This window comes from Limulus polyphemus, unplaced genomic scaffold (assembly GCF_000517525.1).
Source record: "Limulus polyphemus unplaced genomic scaffold, Limulus_polyphemus-2.1.2 Scaffold255, whole genome shotgun sequence".
NCBI classification, from domain to species: domain Eukaryota; kingdom Metazoa; phylum Arthropoda; class Merostomata; order Xiphosura; family Limulidae; genus Limulus; species Limulus polyphemus.
Window position 1 is genome coordinate 580,691 of NW_013665865.1, and position 26,710 is coordinate 607,400.

A 26,710-nucleotide genomic window follows, 5' to 3' on the forward strand; every position below is an offset into this window, starting at 1 on the left:
TTTTTAATTTTTAGTTAGACAGTTGATGATATTTTTAAAGGTGTTCATTTTATATTGCTGGTGTTAATATTATCAAAATATTTATAAATTAGGTGTAATATATTTTCTTCGTTACCGCATGCTAAAGTAAAATTGAAACCAAACTCTGTGATTTCCATTTACGCCTTCTCATTTTGTCTTGGAGTAACCATCTGTTTACGTTACTTTTAACTGTTTAAATTCTGAGTAACATTTTCGGTAAGATTAAAACAAGAAAACTCGCACATTTCAAAAGTTGAAACTTTATCCACAAATGTTCTACAAACATATCTTCATTAAATTTGTAACTTATCGTAATCTTCAAAATATCTATACTTTATTTATTACACTCTGCTAACCTTTACCGTTTACGTGTTTTAATACTTGATCTATATTAAACAAGAGCTGAGTCCTCTTTGCGCTTATCTAATACCTCTAACTCAACCACAGTTTATAAGTATGTATATACTAAAGTTTAACTAATGCATTACTTAGTATATGACAACTACCATTCTCAGGGAAACAAAGAAATGGTTTTGGGCTATTCTTGAAGTTTCGCCACAATATGTCAACTCCTCACGTGTTCTTGTCAATCAAATTTTTTTGTTCAGAAATACATGAAACAAGTCGTTTGTGAAGGTAAAATCCTCTGATCACGTCATTCTACAACTTTAGCTTGTCATTTCCATCTGTCTCTGATTCAATTACAACGCACGTATTTGGAAAGACCAAGTGAGACGTGTTGACAAAAATAACCATCTGGATTTTTATGGTCAAAGAAACTATGAAGATTCTTTTGTCTTTCTGAAAGTCTAATACGAACCAGGAATAGTATCCTATACTCCTTCAATCTAGTTTGTTATTCGACCAAGTAATTCTTTGTCTGCACAGAGGGGTTCACTTGGGTTTACAAGAAAGGAAAAAATATGAGTTAGAACCATAAAACCCCGTCTACGCACAGAATTTTCTTGAAGTCAATGATCATCTTTGTGTTTAACTAAACAATAAATACAAATAAACGTTAGCTGTTACAGGCCTCAATGATCGTTTTGTATTATTTATTTATAAAACAGTTCACCTTTCAAGATTTGCTTAACAAGAGCATCATTTTCTTTAGATCATTATTCCACGAACAAAGAAATTAACTAGTAAACCATAACCACGACGTTTAAAAATCACGCATTTTGGGATTAATTATATATTGTTAGTTTGTTTTTTGAATTTCACGCAAAGCTACACGAGGGTTATCTGCGCTAGCCGTCCGCCGTCCCTAACTTAGCAGTGTAAGACTAGAGGGAAGGCAGCTTGTCATCACCACCCACCGCCAACTATTGGGCTACTCTTTTACCAACGAATAGTGGAATAGTTATAACGCCCCCACGGCTGAAAGGGCGAGCATGTTTGTTTGGTTAATTAATGCTACAAACTTTTTTCATTAATGTGTATGTTATTCTGTAGTATTCGAGTTTTATTTATGTTTAGAAATTATGAACAATAATTTTGCAAAAGAATTTAGTAAGAATTTATCCAAACAATTATTTGGAAAATATCCCGATAGGATCTTATGTGTATTTTACAGAGAAAATTCGATATTTCTTAAGTTCGAGGACATACTGAATTGACTTTACTTCTAAAACCTGGTATTCAAAGTTTTTCGTTAAAAAAATGTTTTAAGAATTTTTCAACATCGCGTGCTCTATACCATCAAGAATATTACATTTTTACGACTCGACTTCCTGATAATTATATTATAAAATCTCTTAGAAACCGGGATATGCCTCAGGCAAATCATTTTTGTGAAACATTAGTATAGATAATAAGGTTATCTTTTAGCGTTTATACTAAGAATATCGATTACTTGTTTGTTTTTTAGAACAAAACCACATTGGGCTATCTGCTGTGTTAACCGCGGGGAATCGAACCCCGGATTTTAGCGTTGTAAATCCGTAAACTTACCGATGTTCCACCGAGAGCCCCCCCCCCCAGTGGCACAGCAGTATGTCTGCAGACTTACAACGCTAAAAACCGGAATTCGATACCCGTGGTGGGCAGAGCTGAGATAGCCCATTGTGCAGCTTTGTGCTTAATTACAAACAAACGAACAATCCACCGAGAGACCCGTAATATCGATTAAACTGCATGTTGCTGTATAAGCAATGAAAGTTTTAAATCAAATTTTGGTGATTATTAAATTTGGTGAAACATTTTATAAGACTACATGTTATTCTAACATGGATCCCATAAACTACAAGATTTATTTCGTTGCTGAAATAACTTATGAATGATTAAAACCACGAATGTACCTGAAGTTGTCGAAGGCGAAAATTTAAATATAAGCAAATTAACAAGAATTTGTACCATGCATTTTCAAAATAATCTATGATATATTTTCATAGAAAAGCATTTTGGTGTAATAATGGAAACTTACTAGTAAACTATACCAATGCTAAAAATTGCCGCTTAATTGTCGTCGTACTTATATCAGCATCAATGGAGAAATAAACCTATTTTCAGTTGATGCCAGGCGACATTTCCTTAGTCTACGAAAAATTCGCATTACGTTTCTGTGGAGTCAAGCAATCAAACACACTTATGTCAATCAATAAAGCTTGATAAATACGTCAAAACATTTGTCCAAATACATTATGTTGTCTTCATCTTTTGGCTATACGAACTGGAAGCGCTCTATATTTGCTGAGAACTTTACCAATAGATATTACTGGAAAAAAAATTGAAAGCAAAGCCCTTAGGTATATAAGTAGGACGTCATAGTAATCCTCTAGCAAAAGAGCTAGATTATCTCATAATGAGCGGAAATTACTTACAAACAGAAAAATAAACCCACCGTTTCAAATTTTGGTACAATCGTTGAAAGTTCAGCAGAATGTTTACATGGGTTTATTTTTAATTTACTTTCGAACATCCACAATGTGGTGAAAAGAGTCGCTAATTTTGAATAACCATTCAAAGAGAAATATCACAATAATAATCATCCAGGTTTAATACATCAATGTTTACACATAAAATGTATTATTTATTTTAACGATCTTGTTATAAGTATTTTCGTAAAACGTTTTTATGGGAAACTTAATGTATACTGAAGCTGTATTAATCAAATACACTCAGAGAGTTTTATGTTTTTTAATCTAGTTTCTGAAAATATGTAGGCAGTCTGAATATAAAGTAGATTAATAAGTTACTATTACTTCCGAACGAACAATGAAAGAGTTCTGCATTAAAACGCGTAAAGTCACGCACTCTTTCTGGTTGTAACGTAGCAGTACGATTATCAGCACCGCGTACAAGTGGAGCTAGTTTTACACGTGATTTGAAAATGGACGGCTATGAAAAAGGAGGTTCTTATGTCGTATTTAAAAATCGTTGATGACGTTGCCTGTTTGAATTAGACGCAAATTCTACTTTCTTTTAAAGACTTTGGTATTCACGCTGTAAATTGATTGTATAGACAAACTTAATATATTTACAGCAGCTTTGTTTGCCTTCTGAAAGTTTTAAAAGTTTTGTGTCCGTTAATGAAACTTTGGGAAGTACATGGTGTCCTGCAGTCAAAGTATTTCAGAATTTTTGAAGTGAGTACATTTTCATAATACTACACTTTTCTTTTACAGCATGTTAATAATCAGAGGAAAGGCTTTGTTTGTTCGAATATTTGGTTTTGGCCTTTATAAGGAAACTCGTTTCTTTCATCATTTTATGAACTTCATTTATTTTTTATTTTGATACGAAATACGAGCTGTCAAGGAATCCTGGAAATCCCGTATGTATATTAAGTTCAACTACTATATTCAAGAGAGAAAACTAAAATAGGTTGTATTAACTTGGAAAATATGAGCTTTACTGACAACGCATTAAAAACGTGTTAAAGTTGAAGGAAGATGCAAACTTTGTCATAACTTAATATCTGCCAATAACCAGTCCTCACAATTACCTGTTTATATTGATAAAAAAAATAATTTTTGAAAAATACGAAACTTATAATAAATTTTAATTTACTACCGGTGATATTCCGAAACTCCGGTTATTCTTTCTTAGATGGCTTTCCATGACGTGTTTGTGCAGCTTAAAATCAGGATTACACGAAGGCTTGTAATATTTCAAGTCCGAACAAAAATAGAACCCAAAGCTAAAATAAATAATAAATGAAGCTTGTACCTATACATATGCTACTTGATCCGTATATATCCTACTTCGTGTTTTCCTTTGTTTACAACCAAACACAATTTGAATTTCAACGTATACAGTTTTGTATTTCTATTCTTTCACTTTAATAACGTATATATGTTTATGTATGTGTAGCATTCCTTATGAATATTCTATGCTATAAGTTCCATTTGTGACTGATCAAGAACCCTACTCTTTTTTTTACAACTGCCTTATAATTTCTTTAAGACGTTTATGAAACAAATGAATTTCGTTCGTCTTCTCTAACACATTCAACTAACTTAAAATTGAATTTCGAATAATTTTCTGAACTTTACAGTAATTTTCAATGAAGGGCACGAATGTTTCATAACCTATATGAATAACTACAGTAGTTTTAATGATCGAAAATAAACGTTTCAGAACTCTATAAACGTGTAAATCGCTTCTCAGAAATTACTGTAGTTATAAGGATACGAATTTGCACCATCACATTCACTACGGTTATCACTATATTTAGCTTATTATTCTACAATAAAAGAAGAAATCAGATCAAAATTGATGCTATTATATTCAGCATATATATGTATACATATCATAGTAATTTATAATAAAATATATGAAACAATGTATTTACAATGCACTCGGCATGTCTTAATTTGTTATATCATACACTTCAAAACTTATTATATCTTTCTCACTCTGGTACTATACTTTCACTTTACTGTTTCTTGTTGTTGTTTTCGTTCGTTCATCATGTATCAAACTCCCATACAATCAATACATCCTTCGGGTTTCTCTGGTGTTTCAGTCGTAATAGCATGTCAGGGTAAGCAATATAAAACAATATCTCACAACTTACCTAGTCATCCCTGACAAAATAATTCCAGACAGATTAGGTTTAAAGAATTTGTTTACCACTGCGAGTAGTGATAAACACACTACTCGTATAGCCGTTGCATATGTTTATTATTTAGAGTCTGACATGGCGTTTTTTGTTGGCTTAATTTAATTCATTGCTTAAGTGGGGGGCACATTTCATTGTCTAGTATATATACATGATATATACAGAGAGAACTTCAGGGTTTGACTAATCACAGCAAATTATCCAATCAACACTAATGTTCTTTATCTTAGTAAATAATGGATCAAATCTACTACTCTTTTGCTCAAATATCGTTATTTTTATTTATGTTTAAACTTTTCGCTACAAGCTTCTATAAATAAGGTTGAACATAATAGGTCACATACCTCCGTGTGTCATAGATAGGCAGTGAAATAGTTATTTATAATATATGCTTTTTTCTCAGTTCTTCAACCATTTAGCATTTCTAAAGTTCAAATAAGTTTCTCTTTGCTACCAAATTGTTAGTGCTCTTGAAGATATCATTACGAAATATTAGTACATTCTTCCAAAACAAAAACTATCGATTAAAACCTTACAAAATTAACGTTGTTGTACCTATTTGCATATTGTTATTGTAGTTATTGCAACAATTATGATAAGTTTCTTCAATCTTTTTTTTTTAGATACTGAATATGTTGCAGTGCCCCAGCTTATTGTTGTTATCATAATTATAGTTGCAGCAGTTGTAGGCGTGATGACTTATTTCAGCTATCGCTGGTTAATCTCCATCCTTCAACCAAACCATTCTACAAATGACAATAGTGCTAACCTAATGCCAAATACACGGTCATCAGAGTCCATTAACACCCCATCGTTGAAGATAAGCCACAGTTTGCCTCATATAACAGAAGAAATTCCAAAAGAAGTTCATTGTAAGAAAATCGCTCCTCCACGTCAAACCACTTTACCAACTGTTCCAACTCGTCATTTATCATTTCAGAGACAACTTTCTCACCGACTGGATATTTACAATGTTCCATTTGAAAGTAAGTAATTGTTTGAATATACTTCAGCTGAATTAGTTTCCACAATATGTTAGTAATAATGCTTCTCTGTGACACAAAATACAGAGAACGTTTCCTTATTTTCAGAAAGATAATCAAACGAGACCCGTTAAATGCTTAGGACATTAAATTGTGTCTGATGAAAGTTTAAACAACCCAAGCGTCATAGCAACATATAATAAAATATGCTAATACAAGCTAAGACACTGAAAAACGAGACTAACTTGGTAGATGCTAGTAAATCGTTTTAGAATAAACCTCATAAGTAAAAATAACGCATTATATTATGATTCCCCAGTGAATACGTAATAGGTTAATTTGGGCAGATAAGAGATACTTTTTTTAGTCTTATAAACACCAATTGATGAGATTCTTATCTTCAGGGCATCGAATTTGTTTTTCCATGAAAAAAGTATTCATTAATGTAAAATATAGGAAACTGCTTCATATAAGGATGAGTTTGTTTGTCTGAAGTTTAGCACAAAGCTACACAATGGGCTATCTGTGCTCTGCCCACAACGGGTATCGAAACCCGGATTATAGCGTTGTAAGTCCGCAGACATACCGCTGTGACACTGGGGAGCCATAAGGATGAGGGAAAAATAGAAAAATCGGCTTTTATTATTTATTTCAGTATTATAATAAGGGGACAAATAAAACCGGGAATGATATAGAGTTAAATATTTAATAGTACTAATAAATAAGAAAAGTGAGTTTCTCGGATTTTTTTCAGATACAGAAGTACTTTCTTTATATTAGCGTTCCATCTTTTTAAGGCGTATTGAAATGCCCATAAACATCAAACATTAAAGCAAATGCTTAGATTATTCTAAGTAACTTTAGAAACTCTATAAATGAAAAGCGACGTTAAATAGAAAGAATTTCAAGGACTTTCGGCATTAGAATCCTCTAAAGAAAATCCTCTTTATGAAAGGAAAACATAACTATTAACAAAATGAGTGTTCTTAACGACAGTGAGTATGAATCTGTGCGTTCAATAAATCATTTTTTTTATCTTCTCTATTTTCGTTAAAAATTTACAAATTATGAATTAATATATCTGAACCGTAAGACACTGTTTAATAAAAACAAGCTATCGGAAATTCACGCAAAACTGCACAAGGGCTGTCTCAGCTAATTGTTCCTAACTCGTTTCTAGAGAAAGGTCACATTGGGCTACCTGGTATGTCCACCGCGGAAAATCGAACCCCGGATTTTAACGCTGTAAGTTCATAGACTTACCGCTGTCACCCGGAGGGCATTCCTAATTTTGAATTGATAGACTATAACGTACTTACAGCCTTAAAAGTGAGGAACACATTTTTGACACAACGGAATGAGAATAATAGATCTTCAGATTCACATTTCGTCATGTTAGTCATTAGGTCACGCCAGTCCTCACAAACCATTGGTAAGATCCTAGAAAATAACATAAATAAGATTACGCAAACTATTTTTATTTTTTGTTTGTTTTTGTTGTTGTTGTTGTTTTAATTATCTAGAAGTTTCTTAGTTTCCCTAGGAGATTGGTATTGTTTTACAACTTGTTAATTAAATAAATAGGATTTGGCTATTTCTTATTAAGTTTCCTAAACGAATATTTCCCTATAACATAATAACAATGTGGTGTCGTAATGCTTTCGTTCTTTGTACTCCTTCTACATATATTTAGCACTCAGCTATGCCTCTAAGTGTATTATCATTCCAACTACAGTGCACGTTTGGTGAGAATGTAATACAGTCTTTTCTGCTCTTAATGGGCTTTTATCATTTTTTCTCGTTAATTTTTGGATATGAAGCTTTTCGTTTTTGTGTTCCTAAAATGAATAACTTTTCCTTCCTCTTTTATGATTTGGATATTTTTTCGAAAAAACGTTCGGTTTCCTATCATTTTAGGTATTTAATATTCACATGCTATAAAATTGTCGTGATATTTTTTTATTGTTATTGACATACTTAGTATTAACATGCTAATTTATATTTCATAAGTTTCCACAAACATTGGCGGCGCTGTAAACTTTCTTTATATGTATGTTCAACTAGTCGTGGCCTAATGGTTAGCGTGTCGAGTGGCATGTCGAAAGGCTCAAGCTTTCCTTAACGAAACGGCTAAATATGCTGCACACTCTCAGCTGTGGGTGCGTTATGAGAGTGACAGTCAATCCAACCGTTAGTCTCAATACCGGACAAAGCCCTTGTACTGAAAGTTGTAGCTGCATGTTCTGGTAGCTGACTGTCTTTTCTTTATCATGATGAGTTATTAATACCTACATGCATGTTTTATTTTTAAGAACTATGATTATGTAATTTTATCCTATTAATAAAGTATATCATTTTTTAGAAGACAAAAATTACCCTTCATAATGACTGTTATTTTTGCATTTAACATTTCATATGCTTCTTATTTGCTGTAGAATTTGTAGGGAAAAAGTTAGACCTATTTTATCAAAGATTTTATTCACATGCTAAAGTTATTCCAGAAAGTTTTAAAGACGATCTCCATCAACTAAGAAATAAGCAAAATTTACGCTTATTTTAATTTGTTGTTAAAAATGTATTGTTTGATTGCCTATCTCTAATAATATACCACAATATGAAATTTGTAAATATGTAAAATAACAGCAAACATTCAAACAATTCCGCATGAAATAGCGGCCTTTTTAAAAAAAAAGAAAAACAGTGAAAATAAGTTTTGTATATAATTTCTGTCCTGTTATTTCATCTAGATTATTAAATACTAAAATAACTCATAGAATAAATACATACTACTTACTAAAATAATATACCTTTTTGTTGTTGTTTTTATAAAAAATAACTTCAAAAAGTTTGCCTCTCTTGTTAAACAGTCAACATGAATGTATATATTTATTTATTTAGTTTGTAACAAGCCACCCCGTGAAATGCCATCTGTTGGAGAAATCAAGCCTGAATTGTACAAGAGGGAACAACTACTGAGTGAAACCTCCACTGAGCTTGGGGGTAAGTTGGGAGACGACTTAGACCTCGGAACCCCCTGCGGCAAACTCCACTTTGCTCTTAAATACGATGAAGATGTGGAAGGATTAATTGTCAGAGTAAGAAGACAATTATTGTCGTTCAAATCGAACTCGGTATTTCTTAAGTATTAAAAAATGATGATAACCAAAAACTGAGGGTTTTTATCTGTTTTAGAGCAACTTGTAAAGTAGTTATTTGTTACGACCTTTATTACAATCATTGAAAAACAAAAAATTACGAAATATTAGTTAAAAGTGATAACAAAAATGTACATAAGGTAAAAAAATAATAATCATAACTAAAGAACTCTCTTGATCAAAATAGAGCCCGACATGGCCAGGTGGTTAGGGCGCTCGACTAGCAATCCGAGGGTCGCGGGTTCGAATCCCCGTCACACCGAACATGCTCGCCCTTTCAGCCGTGAGGGCGTTATAATATGACGGTCAATCCCACTACTTGTTGGTAAAAGAGCAGCCCAAGATTTGGCGGTGGATGGTGATGACTAGCTGCCTTCCCTCTAGTCTTACACTGTTAAATTAGGGACGGCTAGCGCAGATAACCCTCGTGTAGCTTTGCACGAAAATAAACAAATGATCAAAATAGTTGCTGTTAGGAAGTGATATTGTCTGATATTGTCATTAATTAAGTTCTAGCATTGTATGATTTTTTTTTTTATATTATGCGAGTTATGAAAGCAATGTTATCTAAAGACGGTAATTACTGAATAAGTCAAGAAAATGGGAAACCATATATGTAATAGATATCATGTACCATGCGAAAAGGTGTTTTTTTTTCTAAATATTACATTCATTATATACATGTTTAAGATTTCTTTTCTATATGGTGAACTAAAACGGATTCAAAATCCCATAGATATTACACTCATTATTTAGATTATAAAAATACTTTTTTCTGGTTATAATAATGCCTGTATGAGTCAGACAAGTAATGTTTTGCTTGTTTGTTTGTTTTCTGTTTGATATTCACTAACCTAGTCAAAAAAACTAGTATTGTGTAATTTCGATAGTCACTGGCTAAGTCAAGAAACCAGTGTTGACTGGATATAATTGACAAAGGATGAGAAAAGAAAACTAGCATTGGATGGTTATAATAGTCAGTGATTGAGTTAAGAAATCAGTGTTGACTGAATATAACTGACACAGGATGAGACAAGAAACTAGCATTGAGTGGTTATGGTAGTCAATGAATGAGTCGTAAAACCAATGTTGTTTCTAATAACATTCTTGCTTTCTTGACTCAACTGAGACAATATTACTGAAAATTACTCCTAGATGGTGCTATCTAGTTTGTTGACTAAGTTAGTGACTACTTTAACCATTCAATGCTAGTTTCTTGACTCAGTCTGTGTCTATTGTATTCCAGCAACACTAGTTTCTTCACTCATCCTGTGTCTATTATATTCAATGTCTTAGACTCAACAGATAACCAATACTTATTTATAACTATGCCCTTCTGTATTAACAACGCGGGTATTTTATATGAATATCTCTATTTTCAAAAAGAAAACTACAAGACATCTACAATGATTTAAATTCCATTATTCATCATTTGAGTTTTAAAGCCAGGACCATCGGTTTTAATATATATGCGGATAGTCCTCCGGCGGGACAACGGTAACTTTATCAACATACAATGTGAAAATCCGGGGTTCGATTCTCCGCAGTGGAAACAGCACATAGCCCGATGTGGCTTTTCTCTAAAACAAACAAGCAAACATTTGCGAGACGTGAGTGAATTCTATATTTCAATGAACCCAGAAGTCTAATAGATAATTCCCATTTTCTAATAAAGACATCTATACGGTCAATGAAAACATCCAGGCATACTTAGAAACACGTTAAAAAAAGACGATCATTAGGCTACAGATCGCGGAGTTAATTAGTAAGCCATTATAAAAACTTAGTTATTCGAAAAACAGCAAACTCTGAAAATAAATACCAAATAACGTTTCTTAGAATAAGTTTTAACCTGTTACTTGGTTATAGATTGGTTCTTTTTTTGTATTATTTGAACTTGAACTTCGAATATGCCGCCATTTGATTAATACTAACGATAAATACTTTAATCTACAAAGTGTAATCAGAGTCAGAAAGTAATTTTTCCTCTTCCTTCCCAACCTAGAGTTTTTCAGAGATTTAACAGCTATTTTAATACGTTATTGGTATGTTTTAACTTTGTATATTATATTTTCTAATCATCAAGGAAGAAATACATTTATAAACCCAGGTAAATTTGTTTAATCCAATGTTGGTTACTGTAGGTTTTGCAAGCCAGAGATCTCCCAGTGAAGGATTTCATGGGCTCCTCAGATCCATACGTGAAGGTTTATCTCCAGCCAGATCGCAAGAAGAAGTTTCAGACCCGGGTTAGTAGGTTTCACATCTGCATATTAGATTAAGGTACCATGCGACTCTCAGCTCGTCTGTAATGCGCTGCAGTCTTCTATGTTTAGCACTGCCGGTTCCTTACTACGTTCAGAGCTACAGTTTCCGCTTCTCTGTCTAGCTTTACACTCTCCGCTCCTCTATTTAGCCATACAGTCTCACCTATGTTTAGCACTGCAGTCTCCGCTCATCTGTTTAGCCTTGCAGTCTCCGCTCCTCTATTTAGCCATACAGTCTCACCTATGTTTAGCCTTCCAGTCTCCGCTCCTCTATTTAGCATTGCAGTCTCTGCTTCTCTGTTTAGTCTTGCAGTTTCCACGCCTCTGTTTAACCTTGCAGTCTCCTCTTCTATGTTTAGCATTGCAGTCTCCGCTTCTTTGTTTAGCACTGCAATCTCCGCTCCTCTGTTTAGCCTTGCAGTCTCTTCTATATGCTTAGTCCTAAAACAGCAGCCTTCGCAGAATCAATTGATTTCTTAGAGAAAACTAGTTTAACACATTTATATTATAGTGCTGATTTGTAGCTTGGCTTTCTATAGAAAACAAAATAAAAAAGTCAAATTAAAAGTTGAAAATACCAGGACGCCATTACACCTTCCATTGTTAACTTTCCATTTTACTTCCTAGTTTATGCCTACTTTAATCTGGCTTAGAATAAAACTGAAAAGCAAATTATAGTGACGTTAAATATCGTTCCATAAATTGATTTATCAAATATTACAAATCCAAAAATTCAATTTATTCAGTTATTAACTACTGTTATCTTTGAAACTACCCAAGGGTCAGAACAAATTAGTGTTATAACATATATAGGCCTATATATATATGCAGAGTGAGCCATAGCAGAAACACAAACACACACACTAAAGATGGAGGCCCGGCATGGCCAGGTGGTTAGGGTGCTCGACTCGCAGTCTGCGGGTCGCCGGTTCGAATCCCCGTTACACCAAACATGCTCGCTCTTTCAGCCGTGGGGGCGTTATAATGTGACGGTCAATCCCACTATTCGTTGGTAAAAGAGTAGCCCAAGAGTTTGCGGTGGGTGGTGATGACTAGCTGCCCTCCCTCTAGTCTTACACTGCTAAATTAGGGACAGCTAGCGCAGATAGCCCTCGTGTAGCTTTGCGCGAAATTCAAAAACAAACAAACAAACACTAAAGATGGTAAGGATGCTAACTCAAAGTGAATTTTTTGGAAACAATAACTATAATATTACATATGCACTGATAATAGTGGTGAACATTTTGAACATTTGGAATTTTGTAATGATCACGCAAGTAGATCTTAATAATAATAAACATTTGTTGTACTGTTTATAGATTCGTTTTCCTTTACCAAGGTGATTTATTTATTTATGTTTTATAGGTCCATAGAAAAATTTAAACCCGGTCTTTAATGAAACATTTGTATTCGGCGTCAGTTACGACCAGTTGAAGAGTCGCACATTACAATTTTCTGTATACGACTTCGACCGATTCTCTAAACATGATTTAATTGGACAAGTCCTCGTCAAAGGATTGGCTGAGCTGTGTGACGTCAAGTATGAAATGGAGTACATCATGGATATAATGTGTGTGCCTCAGGTAAGAAGTATAAGATATCAAACTAATAATGATGAAGGTGTGTGTGTATATATATTACACTTGATAAAAACCTGATCACCATAATTTTGTCTCTCTGCATTAACTATTTGTATAATGTGAATATTTACTCTCTGGTAAGAGTTTTCCCATTTTAAGTAATTTTGATAGTTTTGTATAAAAGTGTTATGTGACTTTTAGAAAATGTTGGGCCTGTTTTACATTAAGTAGTAAATTCGCATTGAATCACTAAACTACCAGTTATTCTAGGATTAAGATAACTATCGTTCTCTGTTCCGATAATTAGGTCTTTATTAAATCCGTTCATTCTGTGGGCGCGGACATGGGCGCTCCTTCATCCCCCCCCCCCGAGGACGCCCGTGAATAGTTAGTTATATTATTCAGCAACCTGGCGCGGACATGGGCGCTCCTTCATCCCCCCCCCGAGGACGCCCGTGAATAGTTAGTTATATTATTCAGCAACCTCGCCTTTATGTTCTGTAGAAATAGGAATAATACAAGTTTCGAAAAAAAAAAGTTAATGATCAATATTAATCGCACCAGCAACCTTACCATTAGTTTCTGTAGAATCGAGTTAGTATATGTTCTTGAAAAGGTTAGAGATCAACACTATTCACACCAGCAACCTTACCATTAGTTTCTGTAGAATCGAGTTAGTATATGTTCTTGAAAAGGTTAGAGATCAACACTATTCACACCAGCAACCTTAGCGTTATTTTCTGTAGATCTAAGACTATTATTTGTTCCTAAAAATTTTAGTGATCAACAATAAACACACTCTAAAAGACATTTAACCCGCCACGCAAATGATAAATATCACAATTACTTCGTTTAAAAGGTGATAGTTTTTTCTAAGTTTTCTCATTCTGACTAAATTAGGAACTATTTGAGTATGGAGAACACTGTGAACATACGAAAAAATATATATACAATTGCTCATTTTGAGAAACAGCGGTAGTGAATAATGTATTGTTTTAAATACTGTACGAAAGTGACACCAGAATTTCTTTATAACCTGTGTATTAAAAACTAGAACTCAACTGGAAACATTGTAACCATCTCTGTTCTCTACTTTTCTCTTGTGATCTGAAATAGAAAACAAAGGCATGATAACTGAGGTTTGGAGTTACTTATCCATTAGCTTACTTTCACAAAATGAGTTACGTAAGTTTTAGAACTACTTTCTCTTTAGATTAATTTAACAAAGTCTTCTAACTAAGCTTCGGCATTACTTGTCCTTTAGGTTAATTTGATAAAATCCGTTAAGTAAGCTTTAGAATAATTTATACGTTAGATTAATTTGATAAAGTATTCTAAATAAACATTCAAAAGTATATATTTGTCGAACTAACTTAACAAAATATGTTGGGTAAGTCTTAGAACTTCGTAGACCGATTGATTATTTGTATGGCGACAAATACTCAGCTGAATGTTTGAATAATAATAACTATAACAAACAATAAAGTGATCCCAGTCCGAACGTTTTAATCATATTTTAGCTTGTAGCTAAGTACAAGATGTCTATGTGTCACAAAAGTAACGGCTCGTTCTTCAGTGCCCCCAGTGGCACAGCGGCATGTCTGCGGACTTACAGCGCTAGAATCCGGGTTTCGATACCCGTGATGGGCAGAGCACAGATAGCCCATTGTGTAGCTTTGTGCTTAATTACGAACAAGCAAACAAACGTTCTTCAGTAAGTAAATATTATAGACAAGTGATTGGCAAAAACATTTTACTGTGGTATGACTAATATATCTATCCGTTAAACCTCATCATACTGTCTATTTTCAGCATTTAAAGAGGGGGGAGGTTGCCTTACACACATATAAAACAGTCATGCATCTTTAGGGCAAGTTCATAAATACCTTTTTATATCCAAATGCTGAGCTCGCATTAAATTCAAATTAGACGTCATTATTTACTTTGAACATAATATAAAATATCCAAACCATTTATATTGTCTGCTTTTTCGTAATTACTTTTTTCTGTTATAACGAGGTGTTTCTCAAAATATATTTGGAGCAATTCTTAAAGCCAAAAACATGCTTTAAAGAATTCAGAAACCAGTGGGGTTATTGAGTTTAGCACTTTGATTTAAGTCAACTGATAAGCAAACATTGTCTACTTTTATCTTTAAATCGCTCAAAAATATTTTAAGACTACATTGTGCGGGTAGTATTGACGAAATAAGTATTTTCGAGTAGGCCATGGAATTGCAATATGTGTACATTACTGGAAATAATTATTTAAAGAGTGAATAAATGTAAATTATATATATAATTGCTCTCTTTCTATTTCATGAAAATTAGCTGCAATAGTACACATGTTAATAGTTTACACAACCAATCAGATAGTGCCACACAAGCATAATGTTTATAAAAGTACAGACATTCGTACAATTCCCAACAGTAGTGTGGTGAATGCACTCATGGTCCCCAAGACTGAAATGCAATATGAAAAAAATCCAGAAATCAAAGTTTGGGCTGGTAAAGACTACACCATGCGACAGAATTTGCGAAATTTCATGCTTCAGTAGGAGTTGTATTGCAAGTCTAAAGAAGGATCTTGAAACTAGTTTTCTTAATAATAGAAGTGGTAGAGGTAGAAAGCCCAAATAGAGAAATGACCTCAATATATGTGTAGCTGCTCAAAATCTGCTGCTTAAGAAAGACAACTAAACCAAAAAGCTGAAATGAGCATCAGACTTAAATAATGGGATGAACGAGGTATTCTTATGGAAGAACCCAAATTCAGATTTTTTTTGGAAAAGTCAACGACAATTTGTTTGATGGGCGAGAAAAATACGGCATCACGCTCAACGTACAACATCTGCTGTGAAGCATGTTGGGGACCAACACAAGCGTGAGCTTCATCTCAGTCAACAGTGTTAGAAAACACAGTGTTGGGAATAAGATATGCTGGAACAAGAAAGTGATTCCAAACAAGTAGCAAATATGGTGAAAGATACCAGGGTGTAACAAAAAGGCCGATGATATTTGATATTGATATTTTTAGCATGCATTATTTCATCACAGGTAAAAAACAAAAATACAAAAATACAAACGTTTTTTTTAAGTTTATTTGTCTATTATTTGTTAAGCAAAAAGCTACACAGTGTGTTGTGCCCACCACGGGTATCGAAAACTGACTTGTAGCGTTTTAAGTCTTCAGACTTACGGCTTAGCTATAGGAGGGCAGTTTAATTGGAGCTCAAAAAATCGCGACAAACATTTTTATCTTATTTACTATACATGTATAATTCATTATTATTATTGTTTTATATGCCATTCAGTGGCTCATCGTTAAGTTTGACGGCTTATAATGTTAAAGGGTTTGGAAACCCATCGTGGGCACAGCACAGATAGCCCATTGGATAGCTTTGCGCTTAACAACAACCAAACCAATCGAGTATAGTACTTGGCTTAGCATATCAAGCAAATAATTGTATATTAATATAACTTTCTTTCTCTTTAAAAACATTCTAATTTGTTTCTACAATGTCTTAAAGCAAAAATAATAATGTTGTATTTCTTTCATGCGTTCTATATAAAATAGATAAACATAAGCTTATTGTGCAATGTACTTTCTTGTAAACAGGCTTTCTAGCCATTTGGAACATTTACGTATGTTCTTGTTTAACACACAAGGTCACATTTACTTTTAATCAACACCAAAATGCGATCTTTGAATCATACATAATGTTGCATGCTTTCTCCAAGTCTCCTTTCTTTCTTTTTCCGAGTCTCCTTTCAAGAAGATTTGATTAACTCCCAAGGGTGCAATGTTCATCATAGATGAGAGCTTTGAGTGATGCAGCTCTTTTGGTTCAAACGGTACAAGTAAGCTTAATAATGATAGCACATCAATATAAGTTTCATCTATACAAAAAATAAATCAGAAAAAACTGAGCCAATTGACATAAAAATGTCGAAAACCCGAATATCTGGTGTTTATTGTCTAGATTATACTATTTTAATCATTGAATATATAAAAATATCAGTTTTAAGTATAGAAGTCGTTTCTTAATATAGTATTTTGGTCAAACAGTAAATATCTGTTAATGAAAGTTTATAGATTAACTTTTATACATACAAACCCTGCCACAAAAGGAAAAACTCTGAAATTAGAAATCTTATTTTTTTAAGTAAGAACTTATCAAAAAATATATCTAAATATGTCTTTCTCTCTCTATTGTTTAGCGTAGACACTTTCGCGCAAAATCCATCTGTGAATTTTTATTTAAATAAACATAATACTTTAGATAGGTAGAACACAGTATTAATTACTTTATTCGCTGTATACTTTAACAATGCAATTTATAACTGTAACATATTCTATAAACTAGATTAAGGTGAAATATAAAAGTATTCATTTGTATTTTAGAAACAAAAACATTTAACGTGTAATTGATTATAATTAAGCACGAATAATTGAAACAGCATTTTCATTAATGTCAAACCAGCAAAGTAAAATAATAACTCAGATCTTTCTAAATGTGGCGCTTATAATGTTTCTTTTTTATTTAAATTTGCCTTGAAACAAATACATTCAACGAACCATAGTTTAGACTTCGATCCACCCATTTAGATAATCAATAACGTTATTTTAATGAACACGACCTACTCCTTCAACCTTCCTGTTAGGTGTTAAAAGATGTGGGCGGAATGACATGAAACAGAATCAAACTGTGATATTACGTTCGCGTTCATGACTAAGCACCTAAAAGCCTTAAAGTTGTTTGTTTGTTTTTTCAAGTTCAAACAGTAAAATACTCAACGATCAAATAACTCTGTGGGTGAAAGTGTTTCCAACGACTAACTAATTTAACAGAAACTATTAAATTAGAAGCCAGTAAAAAAAAAAAACATTACTGGTGATGCAGAATAAGAACCAGTTGTGCGCCGTTTCGTTTCATAAGTAACGTTTCCACAAGTCATCACATTTTCTCCATAACAAATAGGGAAAATGAAGCTTTCGCATAAATGATCTTTTGCGTGTTTGGGGCATTGATTTTTTGTAAATAATTAGAAACAAAATAATATTTTCACATCGCAAGCATTATGTGAACAACTTCAGATTACTATAACGTGTTCTGGAATTCAAAATTTGACTAAAACGTTTTTTTCTTTATAAAATTTTCAAGTAAGATTTTGTCATAAAACGACACCTTACCATTGACGCTAATATATTGTTTCATCCCTGTTTATCTCTCGATTTACTTTAATGTGAGTCAAATCTTTGTGTAACATCCCTCATTATTTGTATTAACCTAATTCGATGTTCATAACTCAGCTCCTGATATCTGCTTGGCGAAACGACACTTTACCATTGACTCTAATATATTGTTTCACCCTGTTTATCTCTCGATTTACTTTAATGTGAGTCAAATCTTTGTGTAACATCCCTCATTATTTGTATTAACCTAATTCGATGTTCATAACTCAGCTCCTGATATCTGCTTGGCGAAACGACACTTTACCATTGACGCTAATATATTGTTTCACCCTGTTTATCTCTCGATTTACTTTAATGTGAATCAAATCTTTGTGTAACATCACTCATTATTTGTATTAACCTAATTCGATGTTCATAACTCAGCTCCTGATATCTGCTTGGCGAATGTATTTCATAATATGCTAAATGTTTTTGATATTATAATATAAATATTTCATTAAACGGTGTTGTAACAAATAAAATATTTTGAGAGCTCACTTTAAATATATTATCAAGAGCACTATGATATCCCACCTCTAGCTAGAAATGATATCGTCCTTCCTGAAGGTAAACGTTAAACCAATGATGCACTGTAGTATATATTATATAAAGGTCATCAGCTGTCACAGCCAGCCAATTGAAGCAAAATGCCACGAAGAAGAAAGCTCATGCATATTCAAAAGTTAAGTTTTCGGCCATAACATTGGTGATACGAATATATGGAACATTTGTGAACACCCACACATCCTCAGTCCACTGTCGGTAATTTGTTCATAAAACACTCATAATAAGTGCGAATACAAGGCGTAGGTTCTCATGTTACCTTAAGTGTTTGAATTAAACCGAAAAGTCGGAAAAACTCGTCATGTGGAGTGATGAATCCGCATTTCATTGTTTGCTTAGGAGCTGTATATCACTTTATGGGCCTGCTTTAACTGATACATTTTTTTTTGTCCACTTATAACAGTTAAGGAAATCATAAATGCTTCATCATCTCGTAGACATTTGTTGTGACTGAATTCTGTGGGAAAGAACCACACATCTTTCATTTAATATCACAATGCATATCCAGAAATATTTTGAAACAATGAACTTTCAGAATCCACCTTGTTTAGCGTAAAGTTCTATTTTGAATAGAAATTAATCGCCCTTAGATAGAATATCGCTACACCTTAAGATGCTTTGAAAAAAGTTGGTAGCAAGTGTTAATTAGAAAGCTTAAGCTGTATTTGATATCGTAAGTTTGTCCTCTCTTTATTCGTACAAAGCACAAACGGAGAGATACCAGCCTTCCATTCACAAGGTGTGATGCCTCAAATGTTTTGTTAGAGTATAGTATACATACATAAATGTGGAGCTAGCGTAATGACAATTTTTTGTTGTTGTTTTTTATTATTTTTAGGGTGTAAATAACTTGAAGTTAAATCTAAAATCACTTAGTTATTTTCATAAATATTGAAATAATATAAAAGTTAGATAAACTTTAGAATGTTTTATGCATGTCATGAATTAAATAAACATCGTAAAAGGAGTCATTCATTAATGCACTTATTCGCTTTAATAGCATATATTTATTGAAGTTATTTTATTACTCGTATATCATATCATAGTTAACTTAACTAATGCATGGTTTAGAAATTGTTATGACGGTTAACAGGTTTAAATTACCTATACGATGCATTATTCGGCTAAATAATAATTTGATTTATAAAACAATATCTTATATTAAGTAACTGGAGTCCCATCTTAGGGGCAGGTGTGGTCTAATATTTATCGTACTGGTCTGTGAATCTGGGGATTCATATTTCACATCACAATGCCACAGAATCTGTGTGATTCGACTAGCCCAAGAGTTGGAGATGGGTAACGTTGACTAGTTATCTTCCCTCTTGCCTATAAATTCAAGATTAGGGATGGCTAGTGCTGAGTACCCTTGAGTAGCTTTGCGCAAATGTCTGAAAAAAAAACAGACATATTTTAATAGTGTGTAAGCCAAATTACCGTTTTTAAAAAGATATCCCGCTCCACCACAGTAACTCAGTGGTAAGTCTCTGGGTTTGTGGTGTTAGAAATCAGGTTTCAATACTGGCGGTGGGCACAGCACAAATAGCCCATCGTATAGCTTCGTGCTTAACAAGAAGCAAAATAAAAACGATGAAATGTTTATAAGTTGATACAATCACACATTATCAATAACATCAATGGACATTTAAATTGTTTTAGTTAAAAAATAACTTTCACTTTATTAGTCTTAGTTTAGTTACTGTATAATGCAAATGGACAAACTTTTAATTCTTTGATTTACATCTTGATGTTGAATTCACAGTTATCACAGTTTTATTAAACTCCAACTTCATTTCTTGTATTAGAACTGATCTACGTAAATAATGCTGTGACTTTTAAATAAAGTATAGGATACTTAAACCTCGTCTTCACTGATAAATCATGTATTAGTCGGCTTACGTACAGTTGATCATGAAATCTGGTTCTCTGCATATCAAATAGGAAGTTTGGCAAAAATATTTTACAGCTTATAAACTCCGCAATATTTTCATGCAGTAGAAAGTTCAAATGTTATATTACTACAACTTTGGTGTCAAAGATAATTTAGATAAAAATGTAACATTTAGTGCCCACATATTATTTACAACATAACTTTACGCATTCAAAGAACAATTAAAATGGGTATTATTAGAAACTGATTACAGCGGGAAGTGTTGTATTGTATTAATTGAATTTAGAGATGTAACATCAAATTTTATAATTCTTCATAATATTTATCCTCCTACTCATCTTAAATGTGTCTATTTTGGAAGCTGGAAAGAAGCTTCGTTAACGTGTTTTTAATAACATACTTAGAAAAAGATTAATTTTGTTCAGTGTAATAAACAGTTTCATTGTGCTTCTATGAGTTTTCCATAGCTTGCTGCACACTTGAATAGTAGTTCTACAGTTGGAATGTGTGGGCTTAATCATCCTTATAAGCGTCTGCTTCTCAGGGAAAAAAAATGTATTTCACGTTTAAAAATAGAAGTATATTTTGATATACATTGCATATCATCTCTCTGTGGGTTTCTCTTAAGCTATAATACCCTCCCACAAAGCTGTTACGGTATACTTTCTACTCCTGTATACAGATTATAAGTCTGATTTTATATCCTCGTGGTGTTTTTATTCTTTTTAACAAATTCCATGTTGTGTTTGACATTATCAATACGTTCATTTGATCGATAAGCATACAATAAAATATGTTTAACAACTACACATTTATGTTCAAAGTTCGTGCAAAGTATCGTAAATAAGCTCTTAATGTAATTCTTTTAGATGACTTCTCCTACATTAAATGTGGTATAACCTGATTAATTTCAACTGTGTTTCTTAAGGTCTATGATTTGCCTCCCGTTTCTGCGACATCGCGCTCCGCTCTTAGGGGTCTTGGGTGCCTTATAAGAGTGATGGTCAAATCCTACTATTCGCATAGAGTATACCATGCATTGGCGGAGGGTGCTGTTGATTATATGCCTTCCCTCTAGTCTATCAGCTCAAAATTAGGGACAACACATGTAACTTTGTGCGAATATTTGAAGCACTCATTTCATTATAATTTACGTTTTTTGTTTTCATTAATCAGCTTAATCTAGTTATAGAGAACATTTATCCCCAACAAAGTTCGAAATGTTTAACATGTATTCTAAATTATGTAAACTATGTGGGTTTTGGTGGATCCCTTCTTGTATTACTTGAAAGTGCCGTTTATAGATTTAACGAGTAAAGTTAATAATGCCACTAGGTCTTCAATAGTACCTTTACAAATCACTTTAATTGTGACAAGTTAAGTCGATAAATGGATAGATTCTGCACAATAACTTGGCAAAGCCACTTTCATTCTTACGTTTTTGAGTCTATCTTACGAGCAAATCAAGCTCAATGTCTTGATAAAGTCAAGTTGTTGCTGTTTTTTCTAACACGTAAGCTAATCATGCTCGGTATAATGACAAAGGCACCTCTCTTCTAATAACGACAAATAATTAGGATAATGGCATTGTTGGAACCATTAAGTATTTTATATACTTTATCACCGTGGACCTATTTTACCAGGGTCAAAGAATATATTGAAAAGTAATACATTTTTCATTCTGTGCTCTTATCATTCTTCACCTAACAATATCTGAATAATAACGATATTTATGAAAAGTGAAACTGGAAAACATTGTTTTATTCATCATTTATTTGGGAAAAAAATGTTTCAAAGTATAGCTAGGCCAAACATTTTTAGCCATATCTGTGAAACATAGAGGACACAAATTAGACAATTAGCTCACAAAGTATTGACGAAAAAGCCTAATCATTAAGTCAACTGATGAAATAAATATGCAGTAAAAAATTAACTTCTGGTATGTTGTCAATATCATTCGCACTGCACCATCTGGTTATAAATAGCATCTGACCCTAGTTGTAGTTGATAATTGCTTTAAACATCCTGATCTCATCTAGCAAGGTCATATAACACTTATAAAAATGATACTGTTGCAGTTAGCAACTGTTTTATAATCTTATTGTTTTTTTTAATATATATTCAACCAAGGTCAAAGACAACTTAGGAGAGTTGATGTTATCATTGTGTTACCTCCCGACTGCTGGCAGACTAACAGTTACAATTATGAAGGCAAGAAACTTGAAAGCGATGGACATCACTGGGTCATCAGGTGAATCTTTTTTGTTGTTGTTGTTGTTTTACAGCATTCTTACATCATTTATTCAACGTACTTGTTTTTATCATGGTGGTCGTTGAAAATTACTAATTATTTTACTAATATCTGTTACATTATTCATGAAAGTTGCCAGTGCACTCATCTGCTTAATGGATATTGATAAATATTCTGATAAATTATTTACAATGCTTATATAATTCATAGCAGTGGCCAGCTGCTCTGTTAACTTACTAATAACAGAGTAACCAGCTCCTCTGTTAACTTACTAATGACACAGTAGCCAGCTGTTCTGTTAATTTACTAATAACACAGTAATCAGCTGCTCTGTTAGCTTACTAATGGCGCAGTAAGCAGTTGCTCTGCTACCTTACTAATGATATTTGCGTGACCTTATAGAATGTAACTGGAAGTTACCAGTTGTTTGTTTGTTTCAGAATTTTCGGGCAAAGGCACACAAAGAGCTATACGCGTATAGCTGTCCTTTATTTGGAATTGTCGACTAGATCAAGGACAGCTATTCAACACCACCCACCCCCAACTTTTGGGCTACTCTTGTCGTACTGAATAATGGCGTCTCACAGTCACTCTTATAATGCAACCACGTCATAATTGGCAAGTGTGTTTCTCCGACAGCAAGTCAAGAACCGTGAACCCATCAGATTCACAGTTAAAGCACATTAACAACCAGGCCACGCCCAGCCCTTTGGTGATGTTGCAACGCTAATAGTAATCATATAGTATATAAATAAAACCGGATTATCAGATATCTTAACTTTTTTAGTAACACATTTTATGTGGATTCTTTAGCATTATAGTAATTACTGCATTTAAATGATCACATAATCTATAGAAATAAAAAAAAACATATAGAATCATCCTGGCTTTTCAAAAACGCTTAAATACATTCCGGATTGCACCACTGGTGCACAAAATTGCCTTATTTGCAGCTAGTTTAGTTTGCTGCTTCGCCAGTCAGTTCTTCTGAATAATAGAGTTAATTCAAATAAAAATAATAATAGCAGAGATAATCTGTGTTAAAATGAAATAAACAAATAATATTGTGATATTAATCCTTATCCTAAAAATCCGATTTGTAAATGATTTGAATAAAACTGATGATATTTACAATTCACTTACTCAATCTAGTTCACACCATAACAGTGTTGTTCACGATATAAATAGAGACTAGATACTGCTATGTCTGTCGCCCTGATGAGCCCTGTTATTGGGCGAAAAGCTTCATCGGCACTATAACGTAGATGTGATACGGTTGACATGTTATAATATATTCATCATTACTTTCACTGTTAAATTCGTATATGATATTTTTGGTTTTGGTTTCTTAACGTTTTTTTAATTTTTTTGCATTTAACTTTTGTATTTAGTATAAAGTTAGTTAGGCTATCTGCCGCTGTTCTTAATTTTGAACTACTAACCAAATGTTGGTTGGTTTGTTTTGAATTTTGTGCAAAGCTATTTGAGTGCTAACTACACTAGCCGTCCCTAATTTAGCAGCGATAGACTTGAGGGAAGGCAGTTAGTCAACATCTCCCACCTCCAAGTCTTGGGCTACTCTTTTACCAACGAATAGTCGGATCGACCGTCATATTATAACGCCTCGTGGCTGTAAGGGCGAGCATGTTCGGTGACAAGAATTCGAACCCGCGACCCGCAGATTATTAGTCTAGAACCCTAACCAACAGGCCATGACAGGCCCAATCTTGGAAATTTATCGAAAAATTATTGGAGCTTTATAACCTAAGATATTCACGTTATTGGAAAAAAATACTAAAATCTGTTATACCTTTCTAGTTTCATTATTGAAATTTTGCATCATTTTTGTTTTTTATCATTAAACATCGCCAATGTAATAAAAGTCTCGTTAACTAAAATTATAAATGAGTGAAACATACTTTTATTGAAGTTTTTATCAAGCAGTTTCACTTCCTAGTTTTCTTCGATAAACATCTAAAAACATCTATGTTCTTAATTTTATGTTTTCAGATCCTTACGTCAAAGTTTCTCTTGTCTGTCAAGGAAAGCGAATTAAGAAAAAGAAGACAACCGTAAAAAAATCAACTTTGAATCCCGTTTACAATGAAGCGCTAGTTTTTGATGTCCCAGCGGGAAATATTGAAGATGTTAACCTATTAGTCAAAGTTATTGACTATGACAGGTACGTATATTGTACAGTTATGTGAAGTGAATTTTGTGATATACAAACAATGGATAAAGAGTCCTGGGAACTTTCTTATTCGAATTTAAATGGCTTGTTCGCTTTATTGTTTGTCAAAAACCATCCTCATTCGGAGATTGAACGCAAATTTTCTTAATATACAAACTATCACACACAATCAGTGTTAAAATGTTTTGAACATGTGCATGACCTGATGTAGTAAATGTTCCAAAGCTATCGTGATGAAGTTTTATTTAAAAATGTACAATGTACTAAAAGTAATAGTTGTTAAAGAATTACAAAATTTAAGTAGTCAAATGTGTGTAGCAATTCATAAACTTCTTATCAAAATGAAATCAACTCAATCTGCAGTGGTTAAAGTGCAAGCGAAATAATGTGATTTTAAAAATGGTTTAAAATCATCTATTATATTGTTATTTGTATGAAATAAAATATGCTTCCTTGTACATTTTCAACGCAGCAATACTAATTCATAATTATTGTTTTTCTCTTTTTAGAGTTGGGGCAAATGAAATGCTTGGCTGTTGTGCAATTGGTAGCCAATGTATTGGTTTGGGACGAGATCACTGGCTGGAAATGTTGGACACACCTCGAGAACCTGTAGCCCAGTGGTACCCCCTAGTGGAGTGTGCTCCAAGTTTCTTAGAAGTGTCAGAACGGTCGCATATAAAATGTATCAGTATCAGGACAGGACAGTAAAAGCTTCGATTAAATTAATTACTTTGATGTAATCATTAGCATGTTTAGAACACAAACTAAGAGAGATATAACGTTAAAAACGTGGTTTTAAACATTATAACTAGTTCTTGACGTTTCTTGGTCGCTGTCTCAATGCATAGTATTGTTTTCAGTGACAATAATGTGGTACCTCAAGCACCAATAACGTTACATTTGATCGTTCACTTATGTTGGTTTAAGTGTACCGCACAACGTTGCTTGAATAATAATAATAATATAACTTATCTGAAATAAAAATTCTCCCCTCCAAACATGTATCCTTATTGATCAATGTGTGTTTTAAAGCATGTCGTTAATATAACAGTTTCTGTAATTATATATTAGATAATATTACAAATAAAAAATACCATATGTTCAATCCAGTGCTATGTATACAATAATTAAATTAAATATGTTTGTTTTGAAGATTGTGTTTTATAAAATAATTTAAAGGATTTCGCTAGTAATACAAATATTTTAGGTTTTCCTGTAAGTCCAAAATAACTTATTCAGCATCCTCTTCTCTTTTATTTATTTTTTTTTTATTTCCAGATGTTACATTTATCGCGCCTTTTGTAAATGACTGGTTTTATATCTGTTTCTTTTTATATAATTTAAATAATTTGTTGTTAGGTACTTCCTTATCATTTTTCTTCTTTTAACTAGCAGCTCTTCATGTAATATTTCAGTAATATGTTTTCTGCAGTTATCAAATGTTAGTATGTATTTCATTCATAATTTTAAATATAGTAGCAGTATGTTCGCTACTCAAAATTCT

General features: G+C 33.0%; 1 protein-coding gene across 1 annotated transcript in view; it reads left to right on the forward strand.

The window, feature by feature from the left end:
• Positions 1 to 26,306, forward strand: part of LOC111085158 (synaptotagmin-10-like) — a 38,857-nt gene extending 12,551 nt beyond the window's left edge. The window contains exons 2-9 of the mRNA XM_022382535.1: positions 5,710 to 6,072; positions 8,968 to 9,164; positions 11,369 to 11,481; position 12,272; positions 12,865 to 13,074; positions 22,892 to 23,012; positions 25,023 to 25,194; positions 25,713 to 26,306. Coding sequence (XP_022238243.1) covers positions 5,710 to 6,072; positions 8,968 to 9,164; positions 11,369 to 11,481; position 12,272; positions 12,865 to 13,074; positions 22,892 to 23,012; positions 25,023 to 25,194; positions 25,713 to 25,914 — 1,379 coding nt within the window. The 3' untranslated portion in view covers positions 25,915 to 26,306. The remainder of the gene's footprint in view (positions 1 to 5,709; positions 6,073 to 8,967; positions 9,165 to 11,368; positions 11,482 to 12,271; positions 12,273 to 12,864; positions 13,075 to 22,891; positions 23,013 to 25,022; positions 25,195 to 25,712) is intronic.
• Positions 26,307 to 26,710: the final 404 nt, after the last annotated feature.